This window comes from Melampsora larici-populina, assembly GCF_000204055.1.
Source record: "Melampsora larici-populina 98AG31 unplaced genomic scaffold MELLAscaffold_2, whole genome shotgun sequence".
Classification (NCBI taxonomy): domain Eukaryota; kingdom Fungi; phylum Basidiomycota; class Pucciniomycetes; order Pucciniales; family Melampsoraceae; genus Melampsora; species Melampsora laricis-populina.
Genome location: NW_006768766.1, coordinates 2,666,160 through 2,690,836, shown reverse-complemented (window position 1 = coordinate 2,690,836; position 24,677 = coordinate 2,666,160). Strand labels below are relative to the sequence as shown.

The 24,677-nt window shown below is 40.1% G+C and overlaps 7 protein-coding genes across 7 annotated transcripts; 2 read left to right on the top strand and 5 right to left on the bottom strand.

Moving 5' to 3' along the window:
* Positions 1-3,637: 3,637 nt before the first annotated feature.
* MELLADRAFT_101957 (uncharacterized protein) lies at positions 3,638-4,511 on the bottom strand (the record flags this gene model as incomplete). The annotated part of the gene is made up of 4 exons (XM_007404363.1): positions 3,638-3,891; positions 3,988-4,084; positions 4,152-4,408; positions 4,472-4,511. 4 exons carry the CDS (start codon positions 4,509-4,511, stop codon positions 3,638-3,640), a joined length of 648 nt encoding a protein of 215 aa, XP_007404425.1.
* A 486-nt stretch (positions 4,512-4,997) lies between these two features.
* On the top strand, positions 4,998-6,997 carry MELLADRAFT_54732 (uncharacterized protein; the record flags this gene model as incomplete). Its single annotated transcript, XM_007404573.1, has 1 exon — positions 4,998-6,997. The coding sequence occupies one exon, from the start codon at positions 5,751-5,753 to the stop codon at positions 6,714-6,716; it is 966 nt and encodes a 321-aa protein (XP_007404635.1).
* A 140-nt stretch (positions 6,998-7,137) lies between these two features.
* MELLADRAFT_89247 (uncharacterized protein) lies at positions 7,138-8,338 on the bottom strand (the record flags this gene model as incomplete). Its single annotated transcript, XM_007404362.1, has 4 exons — positions 7,138-7,220; positions 7,363-7,373; positions 7,476-7,597; positions 8,282-8,338. The coding sequence occupies 4 exons, from the start codon at positions 8,336-8,338 to the stop codon at positions 7,138-7,140; spliced, it is 273 nt and encodes a 90-aa protein (XP_007404424.1).
* Positions 8,339-8,481: 143 nt separating this feature from the next.
* On the top strand, positions 8,482-9,168 carry MELLADRAFT_89246 (uncharacterized protein; the record flags this gene model as incomplete). The annotated part of the gene is made up of 1 exon (XM_007404574.1): positions 8,482-9,168. The coding sequence occupies one exon, from the start codon at positions 8,482-8,484 to the stop codon at positions 9,166-9,168; it is 687 nt and encodes a 228-aa protein (XP_007404636.1).
* A 3,848-nt stretch (positions 9,169-13,016) lies between these two features.
* MELLADRAFT_59219 (uncharacterized protein) lies at positions 13,017-14,412 on the bottom strand (the record flags this gene model as incomplete). Its single annotated transcript, XM_007404361.1, has 3 exons — positions 13,017-13,037; positions 13,062-13,103; positions 13,189-14,412. 3 exons carry the CDS (start codon positions 14,410-14,412, stop codon positions 13,017-13,019), a joined length of 1,287 nt encoding a protein of 428 aa, XP_007404423.1.
* An 817-nt stretch (positions 14,413-15,229) lies between these two features.
* MELLADRAFT_101955 (uncharacterized protein) lies at positions 15,230-16,970 on the bottom strand (the record flags this gene model as incomplete). The annotated part of the gene is made up of 3 exons (XM_007404360.1): positions 15,230-15,290; positions 15,576-15,671; positions 15,817-16,970. The coding sequence occupies 3 exons, from the start codon at positions 16,968-16,970 to the stop codon at positions 15,230-15,232; spliced, it is 1,311 nt and encodes a 436-aa protein (XP_007404422.1).
* A 1,038-nt stretch (positions 16,971-18,008) lies between these two features.
* MELLADRAFT_101954 (uncharacterized protein) lies at positions 18,009-19,394 on the bottom strand (the record flags this gene model as incomplete). Its single annotated transcript, XM_007404359.1, has 3 exons — positions 18,009-18,101; positions 18,174-18,623; positions 19,263-19,394. 3 exons carry the CDS (start codon positions 19,392-19,394, stop codon positions 18,009-18,011), a joined length of 675 nt encoding a protein of 224 aa, XP_007404421.1.
* Between the last annotated feature and the right edge of the window lie 5,283 nt (positions 19,395-24,677).

The window sequence follows — 24,677 nt, the reverse complement described above, 5'->3', positions numbered from 1 at the left end:
GATTTTACTTTCTTCCAAATCAGTACAATTTAAGAATTTCAAGCCATCAGCTTCTTGCTCCCAAGTTTGACTGGCCACTCCTTTTGTTAGACCCATTTTGACTATTGTTCCTGATCACCTGGATTGCACAAGTCTGCTACCACCTTTGTTTTGAGTTAAGGAGTTTTTGAAACTGAGTGAATTCTCTTTCATTTCCAATTGACTTTTCTACACATGGAAAACTTATGTATTTGACTGAAGCAGTAATCAATGTTGACTTGACAAAGGTTAGATCCATTCTGAGCACCAAAGGTGCACTTTTCCTACTTTTGGAATCTTATCTCTTATGTTTTGGCACCAGATTCTTTTGTTGCATTGGAGGCTATTTGTTGACTGTCTTCATTGATGAAGTTATTATTATGATCTGTTTGCACTCTAGTTTCAATTGTAAATAAGGCATGGCCTGATGCTTTTACTCTGTGGGATGCATTTCAAAAAGTAATCAGTGTGCTCTGTGTATTTGCCTGGTCACCCAAAGAATATCAAAAGGGTATCATTCTATGTGTTCTCTATCAGTCCCCACCACACTTTCCACCTCATCTCAGCAGTGCTTACCCATTATATTTCTACATTCAATTGAAATCTTTGTTCATTCCCCATCATTTCTTGATTTTGTATCTTCTCCTTTGGTCTTTTGATTCTTTTCTTTTCAAAGAAACTCCAACTAACTGTAGGGTTAAATGCGTCTACCATATAAGTGTGTGTTCAAAATGGGCAATAACATATGGCAGTGGTTACCTAAAAACAATTAGAACTATTATTTGGAAGTTGTGTTGCTGAAAAAAGTTTGGGAAAACAGTTACATGTGAGGCTTATGTCTACTCAACTTTTGAGGCACTTAATACTAAAGGGATTGCAAGAAGACAGCTTTCTGGAAGTTCTTTCCTGTTTTACTGACCTTCAGGGCAGCCTGAAGGTATCAATGTTTTCCAAGTCTTGCACATTTGTTGAACATAGCACTGTTGTAAGACATGGTACAGTGCCCGCCAGATGGTTTACGTGATCACTCAATTTTGGGAAACAAGCCCAATACCAGGATCAAGACATTAGTACAATCAGAAAGATTGCTAATTGAATAGATATGAATAAAAGAATATGAGTAGAACTGTTGTACTTTCTCTTTTCCTTTCTGTTGAATTGCTGATAAGTAAAAGAGTCTGTATACACGTCCTTGAGGTGGTGCATTTAAGTATGGATGGTATTCAGGTTTCATGTTAAAGCTCCAATATAAAGCTGAATTTGACTAATGTGACTCAAGTATCCTTTCAACTAACACAATAGCTGAAACCTTACTATGATAGTGTGATATGACACTCAACATCAGTGATATTGTATATCATTTATGTTTTGTCTTTATTGATAGATGCAGAAATTTCTGTACAGGCAAACAGGATATTGCAGGTTTCATTGACAATGTATCACACCTTGTGACAAATACAGAAATAGATCTAATTATACTAGACTTGGAAGAAGAGGGCAATAGGACATTAGATTGGGTATGCATACATGGGGCAATCTTTGATGAGAAGACAGTCCAAGTCATGTGTTTCAATGACATGCACCAAAAACACAACAATCCAAGCCTCATATTTGGAACTCAAGTGCTTACATCCTAAACAACAGAGCCCAGGTGGCTAGGTTTGTGGCTAGACCCTAAACTGACATATGGTGCACACTTACATGGAAGTCAGTAAAGAGGGAAGGCAACCCTAGATCCGCTCAACAGAATAAGCATATATTACCATGGTTTGAGCCCAGAGGAAAATAAATCTCATAACAGTGATTTTGTAACCAATAATGATCTTTGGAAGCATTGTATGGCCCCACACATGCACACGAGGTAAAGGGTCTAGAATATTTGACCTCTTGCAAAACTCTGCAAACAGACTGATATTGGTACGTTCAAAAGTTCACCAACAAAATCAATGTACCACAACACAGGTACAATTACATTCAACGACTTGACAATAAGATAGCACCAGAATTATATCTAACAACAATTGACAGCACCAACAACACATCTGGCACAAAGGATACTGCATCACAGGCTGTTACAAATACCAGATACACATAAAAGCCCCATCCATAGCCTATTGACAAGAGCTGACATAATACTGCCCTCTACAAACATGTTAGAAACAATATATTTGTTCCAGAAACCCAGTTGACCACCAAAAAATTGGCAACAAACGAGAGGAGGTTATAGAATAAATACCAAATCAGTTTGAAAAGGAAATTGAACAAAAAGTAAATGTGATATTAATGGATGGATCATACATCCCTGATGTAGGACATGGAGCAGCTGTAGTCATGGAAAGGATGAGTGCAAGCCATGCATATGACCCACTAGAAGGGATATCAAATTGCAAGATGGAGATAATGGGTGCCATAATAGCATTAGTTCAATTCAAACAAATTGCTGACAAATACCCTGATAAATTCTCTTTGATCACAATATTTAGTCATAGCCAGGCAACCCTTGATTTAAAAGCTAAACTGCTTCAACCCAAAAAACTTTGATACCTGGCAAAGTCCCTCCTCAAAGCATACGACAAGATTCCAACACAATGCGTCCCACAATCATATTTGACGCTGGGACGCAAAGGGATCAAGCTGAATGAACAAGCAGATCAGGCAAGGGAAGCAGCAAAAGTTAATATGTTACCAATTGGCTTGGATGAAATGCTGTGCCACACACAAAAACTATTTCATCAAAAAAAATCTGTTTTTATTAAAAAATCGTACAGAACCAAAGGAAAACAGACAGCTGATGCATTGAATAAATTAGAAAAAGGACATGTGGCAGCAATCTTTCAACTCCAATGTAACCACTTTACATTAAGGAACATATTACATAGGATAGGAGTAGAAGCAGATAGCAGATGCAATGTTTTTTCTGCAACAGAAACACCGGCGCATTTTTTGATTTACTGCAAGAAGTATACAAAACAATGACAAGTTTTTAGAAGACAAATTAGTGAGGAAAAGATTAAAGTTAATATCAACTCAGCTAGGCATATTTTAGCTGGGTGTGTCTTCTTTCGTTCTCGCTCAGTTTCTCTTGCAAAGGCTTGGTAGTAGATGTCTCACAAGAAGTTGTAATATTTTAGTTGTTTTACAGTAGTTTGACATAGCGTGTCAGTGAGATATGTGATATCAAAAGCACTCAAAAAAACACTGATAGTCATCAGACAGTGCAAGACTGCAAATCTATGTGGTATGAAAACCTGGTAGACAAGTCACAAACCTCCCAATCATCAACAATTGTGATCCCTTCATGAAACTTAACAAACCTCTATATTATGTCAAGGAAAAGCGGAGTCCCAGACTCAGTGAAAACTATTCAGTCTAGTATATCAAGAGAGGTAATGAATACTGAACCCGCTCTGTTTGTACAAAACAAATCTGTGTGTTACAAAACAGAAAATAGTGATAGAGCGAGGTTGAGTAATTCATTGAGAGTACAAATAGATATACAATCTCTTATGGTGTGATGAGTTTAACAAAAAAACAAAAACCTCCATATTCCAAGAAGAAAAAGTTCAAAGATAATCACAAAGAAGAAAGACCTCGAGTCCCAGAAGGAAATAAAAAGGAATCATTCTTTGTCCCCTGCTTTATCTTGATGAGTATGAGTTCCTTTCAAATGTTTCTTTTCATTTGGGTCCTCTTCAAATTCTGCATCTTCATTTTCAACTTCCAAATCCATAAAATTCAATTCTAAATTCAAAGAAGAAAGTGTAATGGTGTCTACACCACCTTTCTTTTCTACTACTTTTTTAACGCATACGCCTACTTGAGTATATGCGTTTATAATTTTTTGAACTGAAATATTCACTTCTTTAAGTTTACCTAGAAGATTATATCGAGTTCAGAAAAGTTGTCATCAACCTGAATCTCTTGAGCTCCTAAATTTTAATTAAGCATCACAGAACAAGATTAACTTACCATGACATCCTTTTTCGATTGAAGGGTGTTCAACTAAAGCAGTCACCACTTTACTATAAGAGACCACCACTTCTGCCACATGTTCAGAATATATAGTCTAAAAAATGAACAATCAGACTTTGGGCAATCAAATCAAGAATGAAAAGAGGAAACAAAACGCTCACAGCTGATTTGTGATCAAAATCTTCATGTTGAACTGTTTCTTCGATAATCTTAACAGTACTATGAAACGTCTCAATAGATGCATAAACAGCAACCTGATCACCTTTCTTTGAATTATTCTTCACTACTTCTACTGTTTTAACACAAGTCAGAGAACTACTTTGAAAAACTTCTTGATAATTGATTGTGAAATTCTTATTGAGTTCGTGCGTTGGTGGCAAGTTCTTGCTGTTTTCTGGATCGCTTTTGACAAAACAAACTGGAGAAATTGAGGGATTAGATGGATTTTCAACACCTTGGAGAATTGCACGATAGAACTTACCGAAGGAAACAATCCCCAACAAAAATTGACGAGCCAACATCATGAATATAAGGAATTAAACGCTATTGTCCCTGATTGACAGACGAAAAAGTAGATGAGTTTGGTAAAGCCGATAAGTGAACACAAGCTCACAATGTTTGGATAAGATGTAAGCTACTATATTTTCTCTCACTTACAGGAAATAACTTGGTCTTTGTAATTTTTAGATCAAACAACAGCCAATCAGAGTTAAGAGTCACGTTTTTAAGTACTCAATTTTATCTTGGCACCAAGACTCAAGTTATAGATTTGCAGAACGAATCAACCGATCAAAATTCTTCCTTTCTTTCTTATGGCCAAGTTGGGACACAAAGACAAAACTCCAGAGTCCAAACTCAAACTAGGAGCTATCTTCAGTTTGAGAAAATGTAATGAATCCTAAACATCTCCATCTGGATCGCTATTTTTCTCTCTGCATCGATGGCGTTTATGTAACAGGTCGGAGAAGATATGTAGGCAATGTAATTATCTGATCATTCAAGGCGGTGTAGCAGGGTGCAGCGTGATGATGTAAGGAAGGAGATTACTCAGTTGTAGCATATCTTTAGTATCTGTATAGAGAGGGTATATATGTTGTCCATCCCTCTCCTCCCTTCCTTCTTTCCTCTCTGAGGTTTCTCTTCTCCACTCTCGATCTCTGGCTTCTTCTCTGACCTTTTGTTGTGGTCTAGGTATGGTCTCCCTCTCGGAGGTTTCTCTTCTCCACTCTCGATCTCTGGCTTCTTCTCTGACCTTTTGTTGTGGTCTAGACTACTATTCTAGTGAAATACACCTCGGTTATAGATCAGTCTAGGCTTCGGCCTGTGAGTCACCTCCCAGTGAAGGTCGAGTGATCCTCGACCTTACACTTTTTTGATCTATACCGACTTCAAACCAACTCTCAAATCCAGTGATCAACAAATTCGATTTTTTCAGCTATTCAGCCAGACCAGAGACTCAGCAGACTGTTCACTCGCCTTACACGGTGTTTCAAGTTCAAATCAGACTCACCATTAATGGTGTTTTAAGAGTTTTCAATTATCCATCCAGAGATTCAGCACACTGTTCACTTGCCTCTTGCGGCGTTTCAAGTTCAACTTCCAGATCACACTCACTGCCAACGGTGTTTTAAGTCAAACTCCCAGATATCATTTTACACAGTTTTAATTCAATGGAACACAGCCTCCTTTTGGGAATTCTCTTATAGCAATGGTCGTGCCAATAGAACACTCATAACCAGCCTCGGTTTTACCTTGAAAAGATGACACATTCATATTCACACCCATATGGGCATCCAAGCTTGCCTATTTCTTATCCAATTTTGAATCTGTCACCTCACATCATCAGTGCGATACATCAGGTTTCGGCACTGGCCCATCATCTGAATCTTCTTGTCTCGAACTTTGCACCGCATCTGCATTCTCATGGCTTTGGAACTTCGCTTACACCTAATGCCTGTCGGAGAAAGCCCTCAATTCGATCGCAGAACTGGCGTCGGCGTACTGAAAACTCTACAAAGTCAGCAAGATACCACAGCTTCCCTCTCCAGCACTGCAACACACCTTTTGAGCCCAGCAAAACTCCTCCCGAAGTCCCCTATGACACTCGACCTAGTTCAATGCCGCCCTTGCCAGTTTTTTTCACTCGACCTGTGGTGATGTCTCCATTGCCAAGTACCATCGCCGAACCTGTGTTGTGTTCAATGTCATCTGATTGGTCAAGTTATTCTCCTCCAAGTCGGCCTCATTCTGTACCACCATTCCCAGAGCTGGATAGACGAACTCGCTCAAGGAGCGTTCATTCTCCTCGATTCCCTTTCTTAGACCTTGCTAGCCCGGCCAAACATCAATTTTATCATAAACTACCCATGTTGTCCGATCTGGAACCCTCAGGGAACACTGCTAAACACTCACTAGAGACTCCTATACATACTGAGGGAGAATTGGCGAACGACTCAATTGTAGACACTCAAATGAAATCTACAAACAAGCCTCAATCTCAGCTTGATCCGACCCAAGAAAGTTGTGTAGCGTTGAGACAAGAGTTGAGGGAGCTCGATCAGACCCGAGAAAGTCAGGCAGAGTTAAGACAGGAGTTGAGTGAGGTTCGCGCGATGATTGAAGCCTTGTTGCGTTCACCGGACCATCTACAAACAGACGTGATCAACTCCGAACCAGCAAAATCAAGTGATCAAGCCGCAGCCAGCTACACCACGAACCCCCAGTAACCGGTCCTCATCGGGCGGTGACCCCCGGTTGAGGACCGGTTTCCTTATTAGTGGTGACCACCGTTGAAAACACGTGGCCGTCTTACCGTGTTGTAAACGGGTTTTTTAAAACTGGTAACTACACTGTTTATCACTAGTTCCAAACTGGTTGAAGCCTCCAACCATGCTTGCTAAGAAAGAGACAATAGGATCATTTTATCAAATCATGTCGATGTCTCAATTCATACTCACTGATTCATAAAAGTGCAAAGCAAACAGAGGATTCAATCCAAGTTGATTGCTACATTCAGAACAACTCATTTACTGGACTGACAAAGATTAAGAATACAAAAATGAAATGTCGATAAGATAGAAAATAAGATATGAAAATGATTGAAACAAACAGCTCAAAACTAAGAATGACAAAGACGAGGAAATGAAACTATATTTCAGCGAGATCGTCACTGAGGGCAAGTACAGCCAGAGACTCGCTTGCTACTGCAATTTCATAGCCTGTATCGAGCTCTCAACCCTGCTGTGGGGGTTCTTGACCGAGTATGGGTTGCCTGAAGATTCAATCATTTGTATAAAGACATAATACCTGGTGGACATGAAGACATGATAGTCAGTCCCAGATCGATCTCAAGCTCAACTTATGAGGACTTACCGAATGATCTTCTCAGGGTTGATATCAAGTCAAACAAACTTTGAATGTTCTTCTTCACTCAACTCGTCAGGTGTTTTTGAAGTATCAACTCCCAACTTTGAAATTGTTCCAACATGATCGAAGCAGATCTTCTTTTGCCCTTGATGGCAGGGCACAATCGACTGAAGATAGCTGTATCTGATTGAGTAGACTCGCAAAATCGATGTGCATCAATAGCAGCAGGTATGATCAATGACTAATAATATCAGTAACACTTGCCATGTAAACAGAGAGATGAACAAAATAACACTGACCTTCCCATAGAATGTCAATCATTGAGTAAAAATTATTGAGGCAAATCAGATCAAATGATAAGATAGATTTGTGAGAATAAGTTGAACAAAAGATCCTAAAAAGACTGGATCGATTGACTCAAAGACTTGTTTGTTTATCTAGACGAGTGAATCTGATAGAATGATTAAACCAGTCTCGGATTCATGCCATGAAGGATGTAAGCTAGAGGGTGAGGAGATCAGGGGAATAATGATTGCTTGAGGTAAATCTGGATTAAATGATTGTTGATGAAGATGACTATAAGGTTGAATTGTAGGACTTGATGGAATGTTGTTAATGGTCTCGATGGTTAGATTTTGAATAGATTGAATGATGATGATGGCGAATCATGATGATGAGAATGAATTATGTCATTAAAAGTGTGACATCGTTTTGAGATCAGTTGGTGGAATTTTAAATTAAATTTTAAATTAAATTTTTGATTAAATTTTTGATTAAATTTTCAACTTGGTCCAAAGTCTTTGAAGGCTTTTGATTCTTCAACCGGTGAAGACGAGTTAGGCATCCGATAATCGATCAACCACAGGAAGCTCGGATGTGATGTTCATGGTATTTTACGCGGTGTTTCGAATAGCGGTTGATTAACTGCTGGGACACTGGTCGTACGACCGTTACCCAATTCACCGCGCAGAAAACGGATCATAGTCCGATAATCCGCCAGCGCACCATCGAGTTGTCAGCGGGTCAAATTTAAAACCCCCTGGCACCGGTTTTTCAACGAAAACAGGGTTCGTGGTGTATGATCACCCAATCAAACTGCTTTCTTCTGAATTACACTCAGACCCAATGAGCTCGCTTCCAGAATCAATGTCAGATAATCAAGTCGGACCCAGCTGTTATCAGTCTATCAAGTCTCCTCCTTCTGAGTCTCTGTCTAATCGGATCAGCTTGTCTCTGTCATCAAAATCTTCAGATATTGATCCTGACCCAAACAGTTGTATTACAACACTCGCTCGGCCTGATTCCACCAAATTGGACCTCAATGCTCACCCATCGAACTCAACTACAATATCAAATTCTGTTATTGACCCCAACTCAAACAAATCTCTCACAAAGACAAATCAACCTACTCCTACAGATCAAACAATTCTCACCTCTAGTGTTGCTCATTCTGCTGTGTGTGATCCTACTTGTGTTCCAATCAAGAAGAAGAAAAAGAAAAAGACCAAAGCAATCATTCTAGAGACAGAAGTACCTGATACCCTTAATTTTGACCTGACACCACCTGCACCTGCATATGGACCGGGATCTGACAATTATCCGCCTCCGCCAACACAATCTCAAATTCAAGAACTATCTGATATACTTGTTAAGCGTCATCCTGATCTATGCATACTGGAAACAGATGATCAAGGATTTTACCTCGGTAAGGATTGTAACAAAAGTCCTTTTGATCAAGATGTCCTGCTATATTCCTTTGATGGCACATTGATCTTTCAACTTGAAAATGGGATTTCAATTTCAACAACTTAAATTCTTCTTCAATGTCTTCTATTTGGTCTTTGTTCAAGTCTCCTTTTCTTGGTTCTTGATATTCTTTCTACTCTCTGTTGTCCCATATTACCTTTTCCATAGACTCTGTGACTCTGTGATGGAGGGATATTTTTTCATTTTTCCAATTGGATTATTTAACTTTTATATGATTTTTAGGGAGTGGGTTGTTTTTTAGGAGGGGAGGGTGTAAGGAAGGAGATTACTCAGTTGTAGCATATCTTTAGTATCTGTATAGAGAGGGTATATATGTTGTCCATCCCTCTCCTCCCTTCCTTCTTTCCTCTCTGAGGTTTCTCTTCTCCACTCTCGATCTCTGGCTTCTTCTCTGACCTTTTGTTGTGGTCTAGGTATGGTCTCCCTCTCGGAGGTTTCTCTTCTCCACTCTCGATCTCTGGCTTCTTCTCTGACCTTTTGTTGTGGTCTAGACTACTATTCTAGTGAAATACACCTCGGTTATAGATCAGTCTAGGCTTCGGCCTGTGAGTCACCTCCCAGTGAAGGTCAAGTGATCCTCGACCTTACAGATGAGATTCAGGAAGAATCACATTGTGTATGAATTTCTATGCCGAGACCACGTTTTATAGCTTGAGCATCTATTCACACTTATGCACAAAATTTCAAAAGCCTATGTCATCACAACTGGACCAAAAGATCATAGAACCAAAGATCTAACTACGAACCCGTGGTGTAATCTGGATGTAACAAAGAGAATGAATATATGTACCTAGAAACTCAAAAACAAAATCAATTTTGAGCCAAGCGGCATCATAATAGCCTATCCGTGGAACTACAAGGTGTCTATGATTGATATATTTCGCAGCCCTTTGAATCTACCCAAGCCTGAGGCTTCTTCTCCTCAGCGACATTGGAGGACTCGACACCCGGATATTATAGTTCAAACACGGTTTACTTGAAGTGGAAATTTTGATACAACTCAGAAGGTCCTGTTGGTCCGAATATTGTCTTCTCCATGATGTAAGTAAGAGTCAGTTGCCGCTCTGAACGTCAATACTCAAAGCCTTTTTGTGAGCAGAGCTGACCAGCGTCAATTGCCGTCCATCCGTATTTTGGATTGCTGTCCAAAGGGATAGGTTTCAACAATTGTGAAGAGTCCAAATAGACCACAACTGATGGGAAAACTGATGGAAAAGACTCTCTGTTGAATTGGCAGATTTTGATCATGAATGGCTGAAAGATGACCACGAGTTTTCTGGATAGCTACTGTACTAGAAGAGAAAGCCAACAAAGGCAAAACTAGAGCGCGTCTATTTCAAGTTCTTTCGGATACGCCCCTATGTAAAAGCTCAATGTCTTGTAGTGATTGAGCGGAGACAGAAGTCTCGTGTTCACCCATTGTGTAAAAAGTCAAGTTTGACGCGACGCGGGCGACACGGCGTGGGGTGTCACGTGGAATGCTCAAAGTTCAGCGAGTGCAGAGGTTTAAGTAGTTTGGCAAAATGAAGAAAACATGCAAATACTTCAACATCTTTAACAATTCTCTAAATCGCACTCTGGACTCCAGCAACCCTTCCGATAAATAGAAAAGATTCCAAAAATTACCCTTCAATCTCAAATGATACAATACGGGGGGCTTCCGCTTGATATTATGATGCACGTTCTGGATTGTTACGTCTTTCGAGGCAACAAGTGGGGCGGCGCTCCATCATATCACCTGGCACGTTCTAGATCCGGCAAATTCCTTGGGATGCGATTGGTTTGTAAAGCCTGGTCCAAAGTCATCATACAGATGTATTTCCATACTATCAGCTTGGACTAGCCAATCTCGGCGGCGGTCGCCGCACTCATATAAACCACCTTCGGCTCTGGTTACTTGACAGTACAGAGTTGCATGTAAGATACATACAATTGACAAAGTGCGGCTGCAGTACGTGAACAACTGTAACCCCCGTGTGACAAATACTTTGACAACTTTACATCCGTGCACGCCCTATCTCGGTACTTGAATAACACACATGAATTCACTACAACCCGCTTTTATACACTTATCTATATTTCTAACACAGCAGCATTGAGGGAGAGGCGTTAGAGTAGAAATTTACATTGAACTGATGTGACTGCTTAATCCTCAGTTTTAGTATCTCAGTTTTGGTACCTTCTAGATCTCCACTATTGTCGCCGTTGTGGTGATCAATTTATGGGATCAATTAAAAAATTCACAATTACCAGTTTACCAGTTTATTAGCAGGATTCAGCAGGAAAGAAAATTCGAAATGGAGGTTTTTGATCAATTGAAGCTCTTGTAGGCTTATGTATTGGTCATTAGGTCAACATTACATCATTTTATTTCACATTATATATTAAGATCATTATAGTTTACTTACAAATTTATTACAAAAAGAAAGAAAGAAAAACATAAGAAAAATTCGAAATTATAGGTATAAAGGTTGGAAAATGGTTTTTAGGTTAGTAAAAATAAAGTTATGGGTATTATGAGGTTAGAATATGAAAGAACAACATTATATGATACTATGACAATTTTAATCTTCAAGGTTGATAAGTAGAAACAGAAGTTATTAGGAAAAAAGCACTTTTTCGAAGTTGGTAAACAAGAGGTACACGTGTAGTTTGGTTGTGTAATAGTGGTAGTGATGGAATTTAAGGTTGCCAAGAGGATTTTCCGGGATTTTTAAGGCTATAGATGATGATGTCATATTACATGAGCAAGAAAAAGATAGTAGTAGCTGTGAAAAGTGAAGAAAATGGGTGAAATTCGTGGAAAATAGAGGTTTTCAGCTAATTACATATGTCAAATGACGTCAGAATAGGTTGGTAGATGGCTCATTCAACGCAGAAGAGTGGATTACATAATGTACAAACTTTAAATCATTAGTAACGGAGGTGTGTGTAAAAAGTTATAAGGCAAATAAAGAATTGGTGTGAATCTCGAATTTACAGTCACAAGTCATATGTAACACTAAAAACCTTAACTTCACAACTCAATATCTTACTCATCACTCATCAGAAGTAGGTCATGTAGGTGTCAGAAATGATCAGTAACACGTGGGCTACAAGATGCACTTTAGTAATCAAAAATTGGAGCACATCTGAAAAAATTTGTAATCTCAAAAATTGGTTTTCAGCTAGTTTACAAGGAAAAAATCACCTGTATTCATCATAAGAAGTGCTGTACATCATATTATTGCGTCATTGATCACTTTTAGCTGTGAAAATTACATCATTTATTAGTAACAAAACCATTACATTGCGTCATCATAGGGTTTTTAGGGAATTTTGGGCGGATTTGATTGGTTTTGAGGCTGTTGACCATTGTAAAAGTTCTAGTACATTGTTATATATACTTTGAGAGGGTTTTGGGACTGTTGTTACCCTTTTTTTCTTTATCATTTACGCCATTATTATTTTGTTTATCATCAAAAAACTTATTTTAATAGTACCTGGTCACTTAAATACGCCCTTTATTACAGCTATAAAGAGAAATTTACTTTAGTTTTATAGTCATAAAGACTTATTGGGAATAATATCAATCAGATATTGCTTATTTCTTTAGTTATCAATTGGGAATAACACTATAGCAGTGTTGATAGTAATACAAAGTGTGCTTTTGAAGTTAAAATTACGTGTGAAGTTATATTTCTCTGGTGCCTTATCAGTACTCAATACAACAGAGCTCTTTCTGATTGTGTTGTTTTAGAAGAGCAGTCCTTAGACAACTTCTACTAGTCATTTTATTAGTAGATTATCCTCTTCCAGCTCTGTATAACCCTTGTTGGGTTATAAGTTCTACACCGTTCCCCCTGAATACTTGATAAGTCCTGGTGTCGTTGACATTCAAAGCTATTAATTTACTAAGGTTGGCAGTCAAATACCTAGAGTTTTTCACAGCGACTTACATTCAAGACAGTTGCTCCACTTTGTGCACACCGCTCCCTAACCTATCTAATAAGTTCTGTTTGCGTTTGATGTCAAGCTTTAGTTAGGCTTTGCCAATAGTACAACATATTTGGCGGTATGACTTACCAGCAATCCAGTGTGATCCAACCTATGCTCGAAATGACATTGAATACCGCAGTCTTGAAAGAATTTTTCGAGCCTGGGATCCGAGTGATCCTTTCTGGATGGTGTTGTAAAAACCATGTGTTTTAAATTGAGCTTATTCCGAGAAGCAAATCCACCGATTTGTTCCAACTCTATATGCCAATGACTCTTCGTCCCGCGGTAGTTGATGACCAAAATTTCTATATTGCGGAAGAATGGCCATTTTAACCAAGCTGGTGGTTCACTCCGCGCAAATGTCCCAGTACGTATTAACCGTAACTTTGGGAAAGATGTGAATCGCAACCCTTCAGGAATGAGATGCGGGATCGTATTGACAAAGAGCCCCTCCAGAGTGTTCTTCGACGCTAAAATCATTTCCGGGGCTTCACGCCGATAGAATGACGGTGAAAATTCCAGAAGTCGAATTGCTCTACCTTCTGAATTACAAAAGCTGTTTATGGCTGGAAGATTGTACGGGTGAGCGGTTACCCAGAGATGGATGAGATTTGGTAGGGCGCCAGCATCTACTTCCAATGATTCTAAATCTAGTAGTCTGAGAGATAATAATTCTAGTTTGGTTGCATTATTTAAGACAGCAATCAACGATTGATGGTTATTTCCAATGTATCGAACGTTTGTCCCTTCAATGATTAAAGTCGTCAACTTTTTGATTTGCTTCATAGCGATTACTAAAGAATCTGAAAATCCAACCGAACCGGCGAAGTTAAACTTGAGCTCCTCCAAATTTCTACCACATAAAATAATAATGTCACTTGCATCGTGCATAGGAATCCAACTCGATCCACGAACAACACATCCATATTCATGTTGTCGGCTGCAGTCTTCCGATAGATCCCAAAGAGCTTGTCCTTCGATACCAGGATGTCGAAAAATGAGCTGATATAAATAAAGGCGACGTAAGTTCGAGAAGGGGGAAAAACCGTAACTGGTCTGCCACATTTTCATGAAATACCCCTCTACCCAAGGAGTTCTCAAAAACAAAGAGCGATAAATGACAGGTTGAACTGCCATTGCCCAAACTTTGTTAACAAGACGTAGCTTAAGTAGGTCGATGATCGATGTATGCTCTAGGAATGATTTGTCCGCGCTGTTCGAAGCAACTCCCGCAATGCAAGGCATCGTTTGATAAAGTTGACTAATGATACATTCTACTATTTCTATTGGAAGCTTGTTTGACGTAGACATTATGCCTTATGATTTGATCTCTGTAGAACGCAAAAGTAATCTGGCAGGTAATCAATCCACTAAAGTTGAGTATATGTGATAACATTCACTCAGACGAAGCCATAAGTGATACCTGGGATCCACGGTAAGTGCACTTCACCTTAAATATCTACATACGTTCATAAGAATTCCTTGTGTATTCCTCGCTTATTCCGGACATCGGATTATGCTCGGAAGCGTAAAACCATGTCCTGAAATGATCCGTCCGTACTCAAAACTCTCGCTCCTACAGACTCAGCATATTCAAAGTATACACCATGGTAGTATGAAATTTCGGTGTTGCCTTTAAGATATCTTGCTACCCAAAGTTCTGACGGTGCTTTATATATTCGACGTGGTATCTTTTCCAGGAATACTACTAACTGTACTTTCCTCTATATCTACTATAAGTTTGTATGCTGTAGATTTTATAGTATGCTTCGATACGCTTGTTGGGAGAGCGTAACAAAGATTTACGTTGAATTCTAATTGCCTGATCATTTCAGCAACGGCAATAGGGGTGCCTTCGCCAAAACTTGCTGAATAGGTAGCCATTTACGAGTAGACATTGCAAGTGTGGGCAGCATACTATGTTACTCCGCGAAAGTTAATGAAACTCTTCTAGTTAGGCTTTGACACGATGAGTCCATTTCTCATTTTACATTATACAGCAGAGTGTGCAGTCTACGTTTTATTGCTCAAAAAGTTGTGACTTAGGCGACCAAAACACATATTTCTCTTATTTTTCCATACTGGGCGAACGGCAATTTGTTTTGAGTAGTACAATAAACAATGGAATTTATTTCATACGACACATTTGCATAGTAAGAGGAATAGAGATGATTTTAAGTACTTCAAAACTAAGCACAAGAAAAAACGAAAATGACACTATTACTTGAAGTTACCGTCAGCTTGCGCCAAGAACGCATAATCTACGGCCCGCTGCATAGACCAAAAAATTAACTTCCTCGTCGCATGTATCTATGCTCGACAGCAGTGCCATAAGCTTCCTCTTGATCAATATTACCCTAACTTTATCTACGAAAACATGCACTGTATTTCCACATTATGATGACAGGCGGTTTCATCAGTACGCGGATATTGTTGCCACCGATTAGCTAGCTAAAATCATTTTATCAACTCACAATCTCACGTATGCATCTTCAATGGCTCCGCTTTGTGCATTAACTGCTGTCTTCGCACTCGGATCTCTCACTGCCCTTAAGGTATTTAACCGATTCCTAACAAAGTAAAGGACATGTGTGTCAGTAGCACACTCTTCGTTCCCGGGTGGGCATGGACAAATCACTCACCAATACCTGAATGTGCCCCAGTTCGCTTTCAAAAGTGCATATAATTCCATGGTGCCTGAACAACTCTATTAACCTTTCATCTTTTATTACTTTCCCTTTCCCAGTTACGAAGATAAAACGTTTTAAATTCAAAGGCATTCTCAAATCCCCGAACTCTTCTAGTAATTTCCTCCAGTAGGTATTACCCTTATCATAAGAGGTAATGAAAATGTTGACCGCCTCGAAAAAAGGCCAGCCAAACCATGCTGGTTGATGAAAGGAAGGGCTGATGTGCACATTCCTGAAGATTCGAAGCTTCGGGAATCGCATAAAACGGAGCTCATCTGGTAATCGGTCAGGCATTCTATCAATAAATAGCCCCTCAAGTGTACTCCTCATTGCTCTGATCATTGCCTCTGAATCCCCCACATAGCTTGTTGGACTAAATTCTAATAGTTTAATTCGTCTTCCAGGCGCTTGACAAAAGTCGTTGATTGCGTTGAGATTCTCGCAATGCAATGCCACCCAGAAATGCACCAATTGAGGCAAGGCTCCGTCCCTGACTGCCAATGAACCCAACGTACTAAATTTCAGTGATAGTGATTCTAGTAGATCGGTATGGTTCAGTATTTCAATCAAGGAGTCGGCATTGTTCATGATGTTATGTCGTTCGTCACCTTCGATAGAGAAAGATTTCAAACTGCTGATAGCTTGAATTGCGAGGACTAAGTCGTCTGAGAAACCAACAGTGCCAGTGAATCCAATTTTTAGGTCAGTCAAGCTCGAGCTACACAGAAGGATGAGTTTCGTAGCATCATTCATGGACATCGACTTAGTATTATAGTGTTCATATTCTGATTCAAGTTTCTTAAACAGATGATCCATGGTGCCTTCGTAGAAACTTTCTGATCCGAGGCTTGGTAGGTACATGACGCGGTCCAAAGCTAGTCGTCGAAGGTGGTGATGGGACAAACTTGACATAATTACACCTTTACTCCACATACCGCTTATGTAAGCCTGCGCCCAAGGTGATTGTAAACGCAAGGCCTGATATACGACTGGTGGGATGGCTGCAGCCCAAGATTTTCCAAGTACACGCAAGCTGAGCAACTCCTTAACGGATGTTCGGTGTAGAAATGGATTATCGGCGCTGTTGGAATCGTTAATACCCATATGAAAGGCTTTTTCGGCGCAATATTTTATGATCAAGGTCACTATTTCGATTGGGATGGTCGAAGCTGGATTCATTTTTGTAAGTAATAACGGGTGCAAGAACGAGATCAACTGTGAGTTACCTTCGCTTTCACCTTATGCCATACGTTCTGGACCTAATAGTGCTCCAGTTCCCCGAGTAATTAGGTGTTGCAGTCGCGTAAATCAAATGATTTGGGTCTCACCCTCAATTAGCTCAAGAGGCAACGGCACTCAAACATTGTGGAGCCGCGGTATCACTCACGTCAAACCATCGACTCTACCGAAGTTGCAAATAATGAAGCCACTCGGCGAAGATTGCCATTCTCAAAGTGGGAGTTTTCCTTTCCGTTCTCCTTTCCGTTGTATCTTAGAGCCTGCAAAGCAAGGCATTGTTGCGGGAGAAGTCCCACGTCGGGAGCTTCGTCTGCAAAAGTTTAAGTACACCATTATTGCACTTTGCAAGCCAAAGTTGTATAACCCCCTAAGGCTCAAGCGCGTCGGCGCAATAGAAAAAGCCAAGTGCCATACTTTGCGGTTGTGTCAATAACGCCGAATAGATAAAGTAGAATTACAAGTGTGATGGGCAGTAGCAAAACCAAATATAATTAATAAAGACCAAGAACACAAATTTGTGGAGTAACCTACTAAGTCAAATCAGGCTAAGACACTTATACAAAACGCGATACATGATTTTCGAAATTTCAGAGGTGAAAGTATTATTATGAGAACGGAAGTGTCAAACTCGGTACGCGGATCTCACCTATCCAACACTAACTGTAACGAAAGTTACCGTACTGGATGTGGTGCTTTGCTGCCGTGCTCTACAACTTGCCGAACTATAACCCAAATGTCTCGGCTGAACATTAACTCACTCACAATTCATAAATCCCAACCTTCTTTTTCATCACCGCCGTGCTTCAATATTCCAATACTCTCAATTTCTTCGAATTAACTAATTCTATACAAATATGGATCTTCCTTCTACAGCTCCATCCTTCGGCCTACATTGGGAATCCACAGACTCAGCATTGTCATACTGTCGGATTTGAAACAATCAACACTCACACTTTTCCACAGCAAGAGCCGTGACTATCAGACCACGTATTCATCTTTGAGACTATCTTCAATTGCATGTTTTGCTCCTTCTCTATCGGGACCTTTACTCCCAAGCTTATCAATTAACTCCTGTTGAAAAGCGAAAAGTCAGTCAAGCCTTGGCTGTTTGTGCAATTCTCAAGAGCGTTACACATTACTTACCAATATGTCGTAACAATCCATTTTGTTCCTAAAGTGACATTCAATATCTTGATCTTTGAGGATTGGAAATAATCCATCATCCTCAAATGTCCCTCCTTCTTCAATTATAAAAACAAAGTGTTTTAACTTAGGTGGCAGATGAAATTGCTTGTCCTCCTTCAATATCTTGGCCCAAAAATAACTATTTCTATTGTAAGACGTAATGAATATTTCCACGTTTTCAAATAAAGTCCATTCACACCAACCCGGATAATTAAGTATTCCATCCATGTAAGTATTTCTTACCAATTGGAGCTTTGGTAGAGCGGACATGCGTAGATCGGGAGGAATGTGATCTGGAAATCGGTCAATGAACAGCGCTTCTAATGAATATCTAAGGGCGAGAATCATAGCTTTGGAATTCTCTACATAATAAGGCGGCATAAATTCTAGTATTCTGATTGACCTTCGCTTGATTTGACAAAAATTAGTAGTGGCCTCTCGATTTTTTGGGTGACACGCTACCCAAAGATGCTTCAAGTTCGGTAGAGCACCACGATTTACGTTTAAAGAGTTCAAAGTACTGAAGTTCAGTGACAGAGACTCGAGTGTTTCAGCGTTGTTTAATACTGCAATCAAAGAGTCTGAGTCGTTTTTGGTGTTGTGAGATTTGTCGCCCTCAATTAACAGAGTTTTTAAGTTTTTGACACTTCTGATGGCGAGTACGAATTCGTTCGGAAAACCAACTGACGAAGTGAACATGATTTTAAGATGGGTCAAATTTAAGCTGCACAATTTGACAATGCTGGCCGTGTCACGAATAAAGATAGATTTTGTTTCGAAGTGTTGGTACTCTACATCAAGTTCCTTGAGCCGTGGATCTTGGATGCGATCATAGAAGGACACAGGGCCAGTATTGGCTTGATGCATAACCTGATTAAGAGCCAAGTAACGAAGATTCGTGAAGCTTGAGACTACTGAACATTCTGTCCACCTCTTGATTGGATGACTACGTACGTAGGGAAACTCTAATTGCAGCGAATTGTATACAATACTCTGGATGGTATTGGCCCAAGAGCGCCCTAGCAACCCCAATTTTAGTAGACTCACAACGGATACTTGAGTTAAAAATTTGACCTCAGCACTGTTGTATTCGTCATCTTGTATATATGCCGCCTTATCACAGAAATGGAATATGATTAATTGAATTATTTCTATTGGAAGTGAAGTTGTCGGAGGCATATTGGTTATGTCGCGGCAAGAGAGTAAAGGTTTTGAAGAGGTACTTCTTTGCGAAAAATGTGCTCACAATTGTCGATTTTTAACGAGGAACTCGAGGCTGATAAGATAAGATTGTTTTTAGGCTTTTCAGTGATGTAGCAGATTATACGATGACAAAGACTTAGCGTTCACAAAAATCAATTTCAGATTGCATCAAATGATTTGTAGCACTTTGTTTTTCTCGAGTAACTGCTCTTCAACATGTCCGATAGGTAAAATGGATACAAATACAGCTAACGCTTAAAAGCCTTCTACTAACTTATGTGGAACAGTTATTCTTAGCTAAACACATATTGAAAAAGATACGAATGATGTGGGAATCGAAAATTATAAGCTAACTCGGCACGAATCAAAATTGCAATGTGTGTTCAGTGTTGATATATTGACCACGTGATCTCGGGCATACCTAATCCCGAAAATTGCTTTTCTTCACTACAACATGCTATGAAATCATTTTAGCAGGCAAATTCGCCAGCCTTTGACAATATACAGGGACATTCTAATCGTTTCCACCGATGCATTGGACAAAAAAGCAATAATAAACATACTATGTCGGTTATTGCATTTAATTGGTTTTTATTATATCAGGAATCCTTCACAAAGTTTTACTCGACACATTCTGGTCATTTAGGATACGTTAAAATTTATTACGGTGACTTGTATTAATATAGTGACCCTTAACATAAACATTTATTTTGATGGACACGAGTACCAAGGGAGAAAAACATGGCAATGACTTCTATTGCCGTTGTATAATATCTACTTCCGAGCGTCATCTACTTTTGCAATTTGAAATTCATCCGCAGGATCCTGTTTTACAAACAAATACTGTCAGTTAATATTTGCCAGGTCCTGCATGATTACCCAATTAGGATCGCGGCGTCGATGTTCAAGTCCCATTGGTCAGATAGATTGCTCCGCTAAGGAATCCTGGAGATCAGGATAAATACTGGAAATGTACATTAGTTGTCCGAAAGAAAGCCGACAGAGGTGGCTGATATCTGATCCAATCATATCACTTTGCCACATCTTCATAACATAGCAGTAGTTAACAGAAGGAGTTCTTAAAAACAATGATGTATACGGATATTTCGGTATAACAGCTGCCCATGATTTTGAGATTAGTCGCATAGCAAGCAGCCTTTTAATGGATGCTGGAGTCAGAAAACGCTTATCCCCGCCATTCGGTGGATTATTAGGTATGAATTCGGAATGGCCAAGTAAGCAGCTTATAATTTTCTCTATGATTTCGACTGGCAGGTTAGAAGACAATGGCATTTCTTGTTGTGATACTTTGACTTCGGGAAATAAAATATTTGCCGAATCTAGACTGTTGAGTTATCTTATTTTTTTGAATGGGTGTCTAAGGCTTAGAGTTTGCTGAGTATAGACGTCGTACTCTAACTTAATGTGCTCGATAATCTTTGCAAAGATGGTTGGTACTCCAGTGTGACTATTGGAAGATCAAGGTCTGCTTCACGCGATGATATTGTAGTATGGTCATATAGATCGTCATTTGCAGCTATGTAGTAAATTTTATACAGAGTATGGTTTTGCTTTTGAGGTGCGTACTAATCTTGTGTGAATGGTAGAGGCACAAACTTGCGAACCCAGAAAACTCCTTTCTCTGTGTTCGGGTTAGACGTACTTCGATATACAGGCCTTGCTATTTGTTTCCAGACTTCAGAAACTGGCACGGACAAATTCTACGTATTCCAAATTGTAAGCCTGATTCTCAGGAATCCAACATGACTACTTACCGGCAAGCTAAAGATCTAGAATTATCACCTACGGGCATGAAGCTTTGGGAGAAATAGGCAGATGGATTTACAAATATTCTCGAATGCCAACACATATAAAACCAAATAGGAAGGCAATCATGTACCGATACCAAGAAACATATGGTCGATAACTAAGTGAAGCGCGCCAGTGTGATAGTGTAAAAAATTAACATCAGTGATTTGAATAATAGCGCTCCTTCTATATTTAGTTGTGTAGTGTAAAGTGATAAGTTTTGACATCAAGAACTTGAGTCTCGAGCTTCTAATTGCCCCATTGATCTTCAAGAGATAAAATCGTTATTCATCATGGGACATACTATTCTTCAAAGCAGACCCAAATGCCCATGTACATAAATTCATCTATTTTGAGACCGGGCTGGGGCACTACGGATTGTACTGCCATATTCACGGGCTGTGCTATTTAATTAGGATTTTTATACGCGTTCAATCAAGGATTGTAACTGGGCACTCACTTTAATGGTTGTTTTTACTGCCAAGATCCTAAACATTCAGTACAGGGTGAAAAACAATGTTGTCTGTAGCGGGCTCATCCAATTCTGATGTAACACAAACACTAACATTAGCTGCATTTGTGCATCGCGATAATGCCACGTACAGTTGGCCATGGGAAAAGACCGGCTTGGGTAACAACACCGTCACTCGTTCAAGGCTCTGTCCTTGGCTCTTATTGATAGTCATGCAAAACGCTGGCATCACTGGAAATTGATAACGCGTAAATGGGATTGGACAGTCTTCGTTCCCCTCATGCTTCAATTTTATTTTTGGCAAACTGATAACGGTCCCTTTCAAGTCTCCAGTTAAGATTCGGCATTGCAATGCATGCGGTTGGTAGTCCGTGACTAAGAGCCGTGTTCCATTGCAAAGCCCATTGGTCAAGCTCAAATTTCGTAGCACCATGACGGCTGCACCAACTTTAAGCTTGATCCTATGATGCGGGAATCCAGGGAAATTAAAAGTGTTCAATACATCCGCTGGAATTGGATCGATGTATGCCTCGTCCATGATATCAATTGACTTCGAGGTGTACTCTTGGTCTGGCAAAGACGCCATTATAGAATCGTTCATATAATTTACCGTGACGTTTAATGGAGTTATAATACATCGGTTGGAGTAAAATTCGGTCAAATCGGGCCATTTCTTGTGTAAAATCATGTCGCGCACGCTTCCATAATCGGTGTGGAGTAATTGTGGGTCACACATAGCGGGTGGCCTTATAATCGAAATGTTGCAGTATCGCAATTGAGTCCTGGCTGTGTGAGTAGTCTGGAGTTTTCCAGACCCAAGGTCCAACAACCATCTTGCAAAATTTAAGTTTGCTGGGTCGGGATTATTACTTAATCCGCCGAGTCAAATATTTGTTGTCAGTGCAAATCGATGTATTGAATCCCAGAGGTAAGATGCTTTCAGGGTTGCTTGCGCCTGTTGCATTAAGTTTCCTCTCCGAACAATTGGTAATGTTTGGCGGAAATCCCCTGCAAATAGTACTATTTTCCCTCCAAACGGTAAATCGACGCCAGTCAGATCCCGAATAGTACGGTCAACAGATTCAATGGCATACTTGTGTTGCATCGCAACCTCGTCCCATACAATAAATCGAGTGGATATGACCTTATGCCCACCGTCATGTAACTCTATTCCGCATGATGAATCGTCATGCACTGGAATAGGAATCTTGAAGGCATTGTGTGCCGTGCGCCCATTTAAGAGTAATAATGATGCAATGCCAGCAGCGGAGACTGCTTCGAAGGGGATCTGGTTGGCATTGCAAAAATGAAGGATACAGTTCAATACAAAGGTCTTTCCCGTGCCACCCGGACCGTCTAAAAATGCTAAGTATGGTGTATTGTTGACTATAGCTTCGCAAACGTTGAATACAACGGCTGTCTGTTCATGGGTCATAACTCGCAACATCGCGGTGTATTTCGTAGCACTTTCTTCCGGTGTGACCGCATTAGTTCGAGTTGTCTGGCTGTTGTCTGGTAGTCCCAATTCATTCAATAATTGTTGGTTTACATCCTGCATATCAACATTTGCTAAGTTGGTATCCATCGCAATCAGTACTTTTTCTAATAGATACAGACCATAGTTCTGTATTTTCAGTTCAGTTGGTCGGGCTCGGGGATTAAGACGTCTAATAGCGTATGCACAATCATCAGTTAGATCATGAATGTGATCCGCCCATAAACGGCGAGGCTCTGCTGGAGAGCTATGAATTAAAATGATTGCAAGCATATGTCGTAATTGTTTCCCGGTCTTCCAAGTGGCGGCTTCGGTCAGAGATTCATGGTAGTGTCGATCATCTAACAGGAGTCCTAATCTGCTTGCCGCCTCGCGAAAACTATTGAGTTGCAAACCGTCAATCGTGCGTAAATCATTGAAAGATTGTGGGCCGCGGATGTGAGACAATAGTAAGCGTAGGTAATAAACCTCGCCTCGTTTGATGTTGGCGAAGTATACCCGCCCAATTGACATAAGGCTGTTGCGTCGGGGTTGTAAACGCTTGGTCCTCTCGTTCCATGTAAAAAATCTCGGAACCTCTTGATACCTTAGAGAACGGATTGTCTGGTTCGAACCTCGAAGCGGTGCGTTTTCTCTGCAGAGTCGAAAATACTCCGTTAGGGTAGTCCGCTCGGCCCTCCCGGTGGTGATGGCTTGGCGTAGACCGGCTTCATCTAAGAAGTAAATTGTCTGTTGTCCTTCCAGGTGTAGACTCAAACGTTGAATTGCAGGGTACCTGCCAGATAATTCAAATTTTAGCAATCGCCAAATGGCTGCAGGATAAAAGGAGTCAGTTCTTCACTGTACAGAAAAAAGTTTGTTGTGAAGAACAATTTCACCTTCTGTTGCCGACAGGAATCGAGCATTTACATAAGCCAAGATTTCATCGTTGTTTGGATCATCAACTGTCGCCATGGTCCTATCATGGCCTTTGAGAATATATTTAAACAGATATTTAATAGCTCTGATGCTAGCTGCTACCTCTACATTTATGTGACAGCCATATTTTAAAGTCAAAAAACGATTATACGGGACGACGTTCCGGTTGTCGTAGCGAATATGACCTTTGGTGAAATGCCTTCCATTGTCAGGTCTTTTGTACGTTGGATAAGCATCTTCAGCCAATTCAGTAACTTGGCAGAATGGACGCGGGTAGCCTAGCCGGCACTCGGAACCTGTCCAGCATTTGTATTGTTCGCATGGGCCATGTAACATGAATTTAGTAACTAATTCATATAAATCATTCTCTGTTTCGGGATCCGGAAGTTGAGCCATAATCAAGCAGTCTATATGTTCCGGTCTCGTCGGTTTGTGTGCTGGGTCGAGAAAGAGGATTAAGTGAACATGGGGAAACCCCCGCTTTTGGAATTCAACAGTGTAAACATAAGCGACACATTTGCCGAGCCGTTCTTGTTTGGTTACATCCTCGAGTAATGAGTGAAAT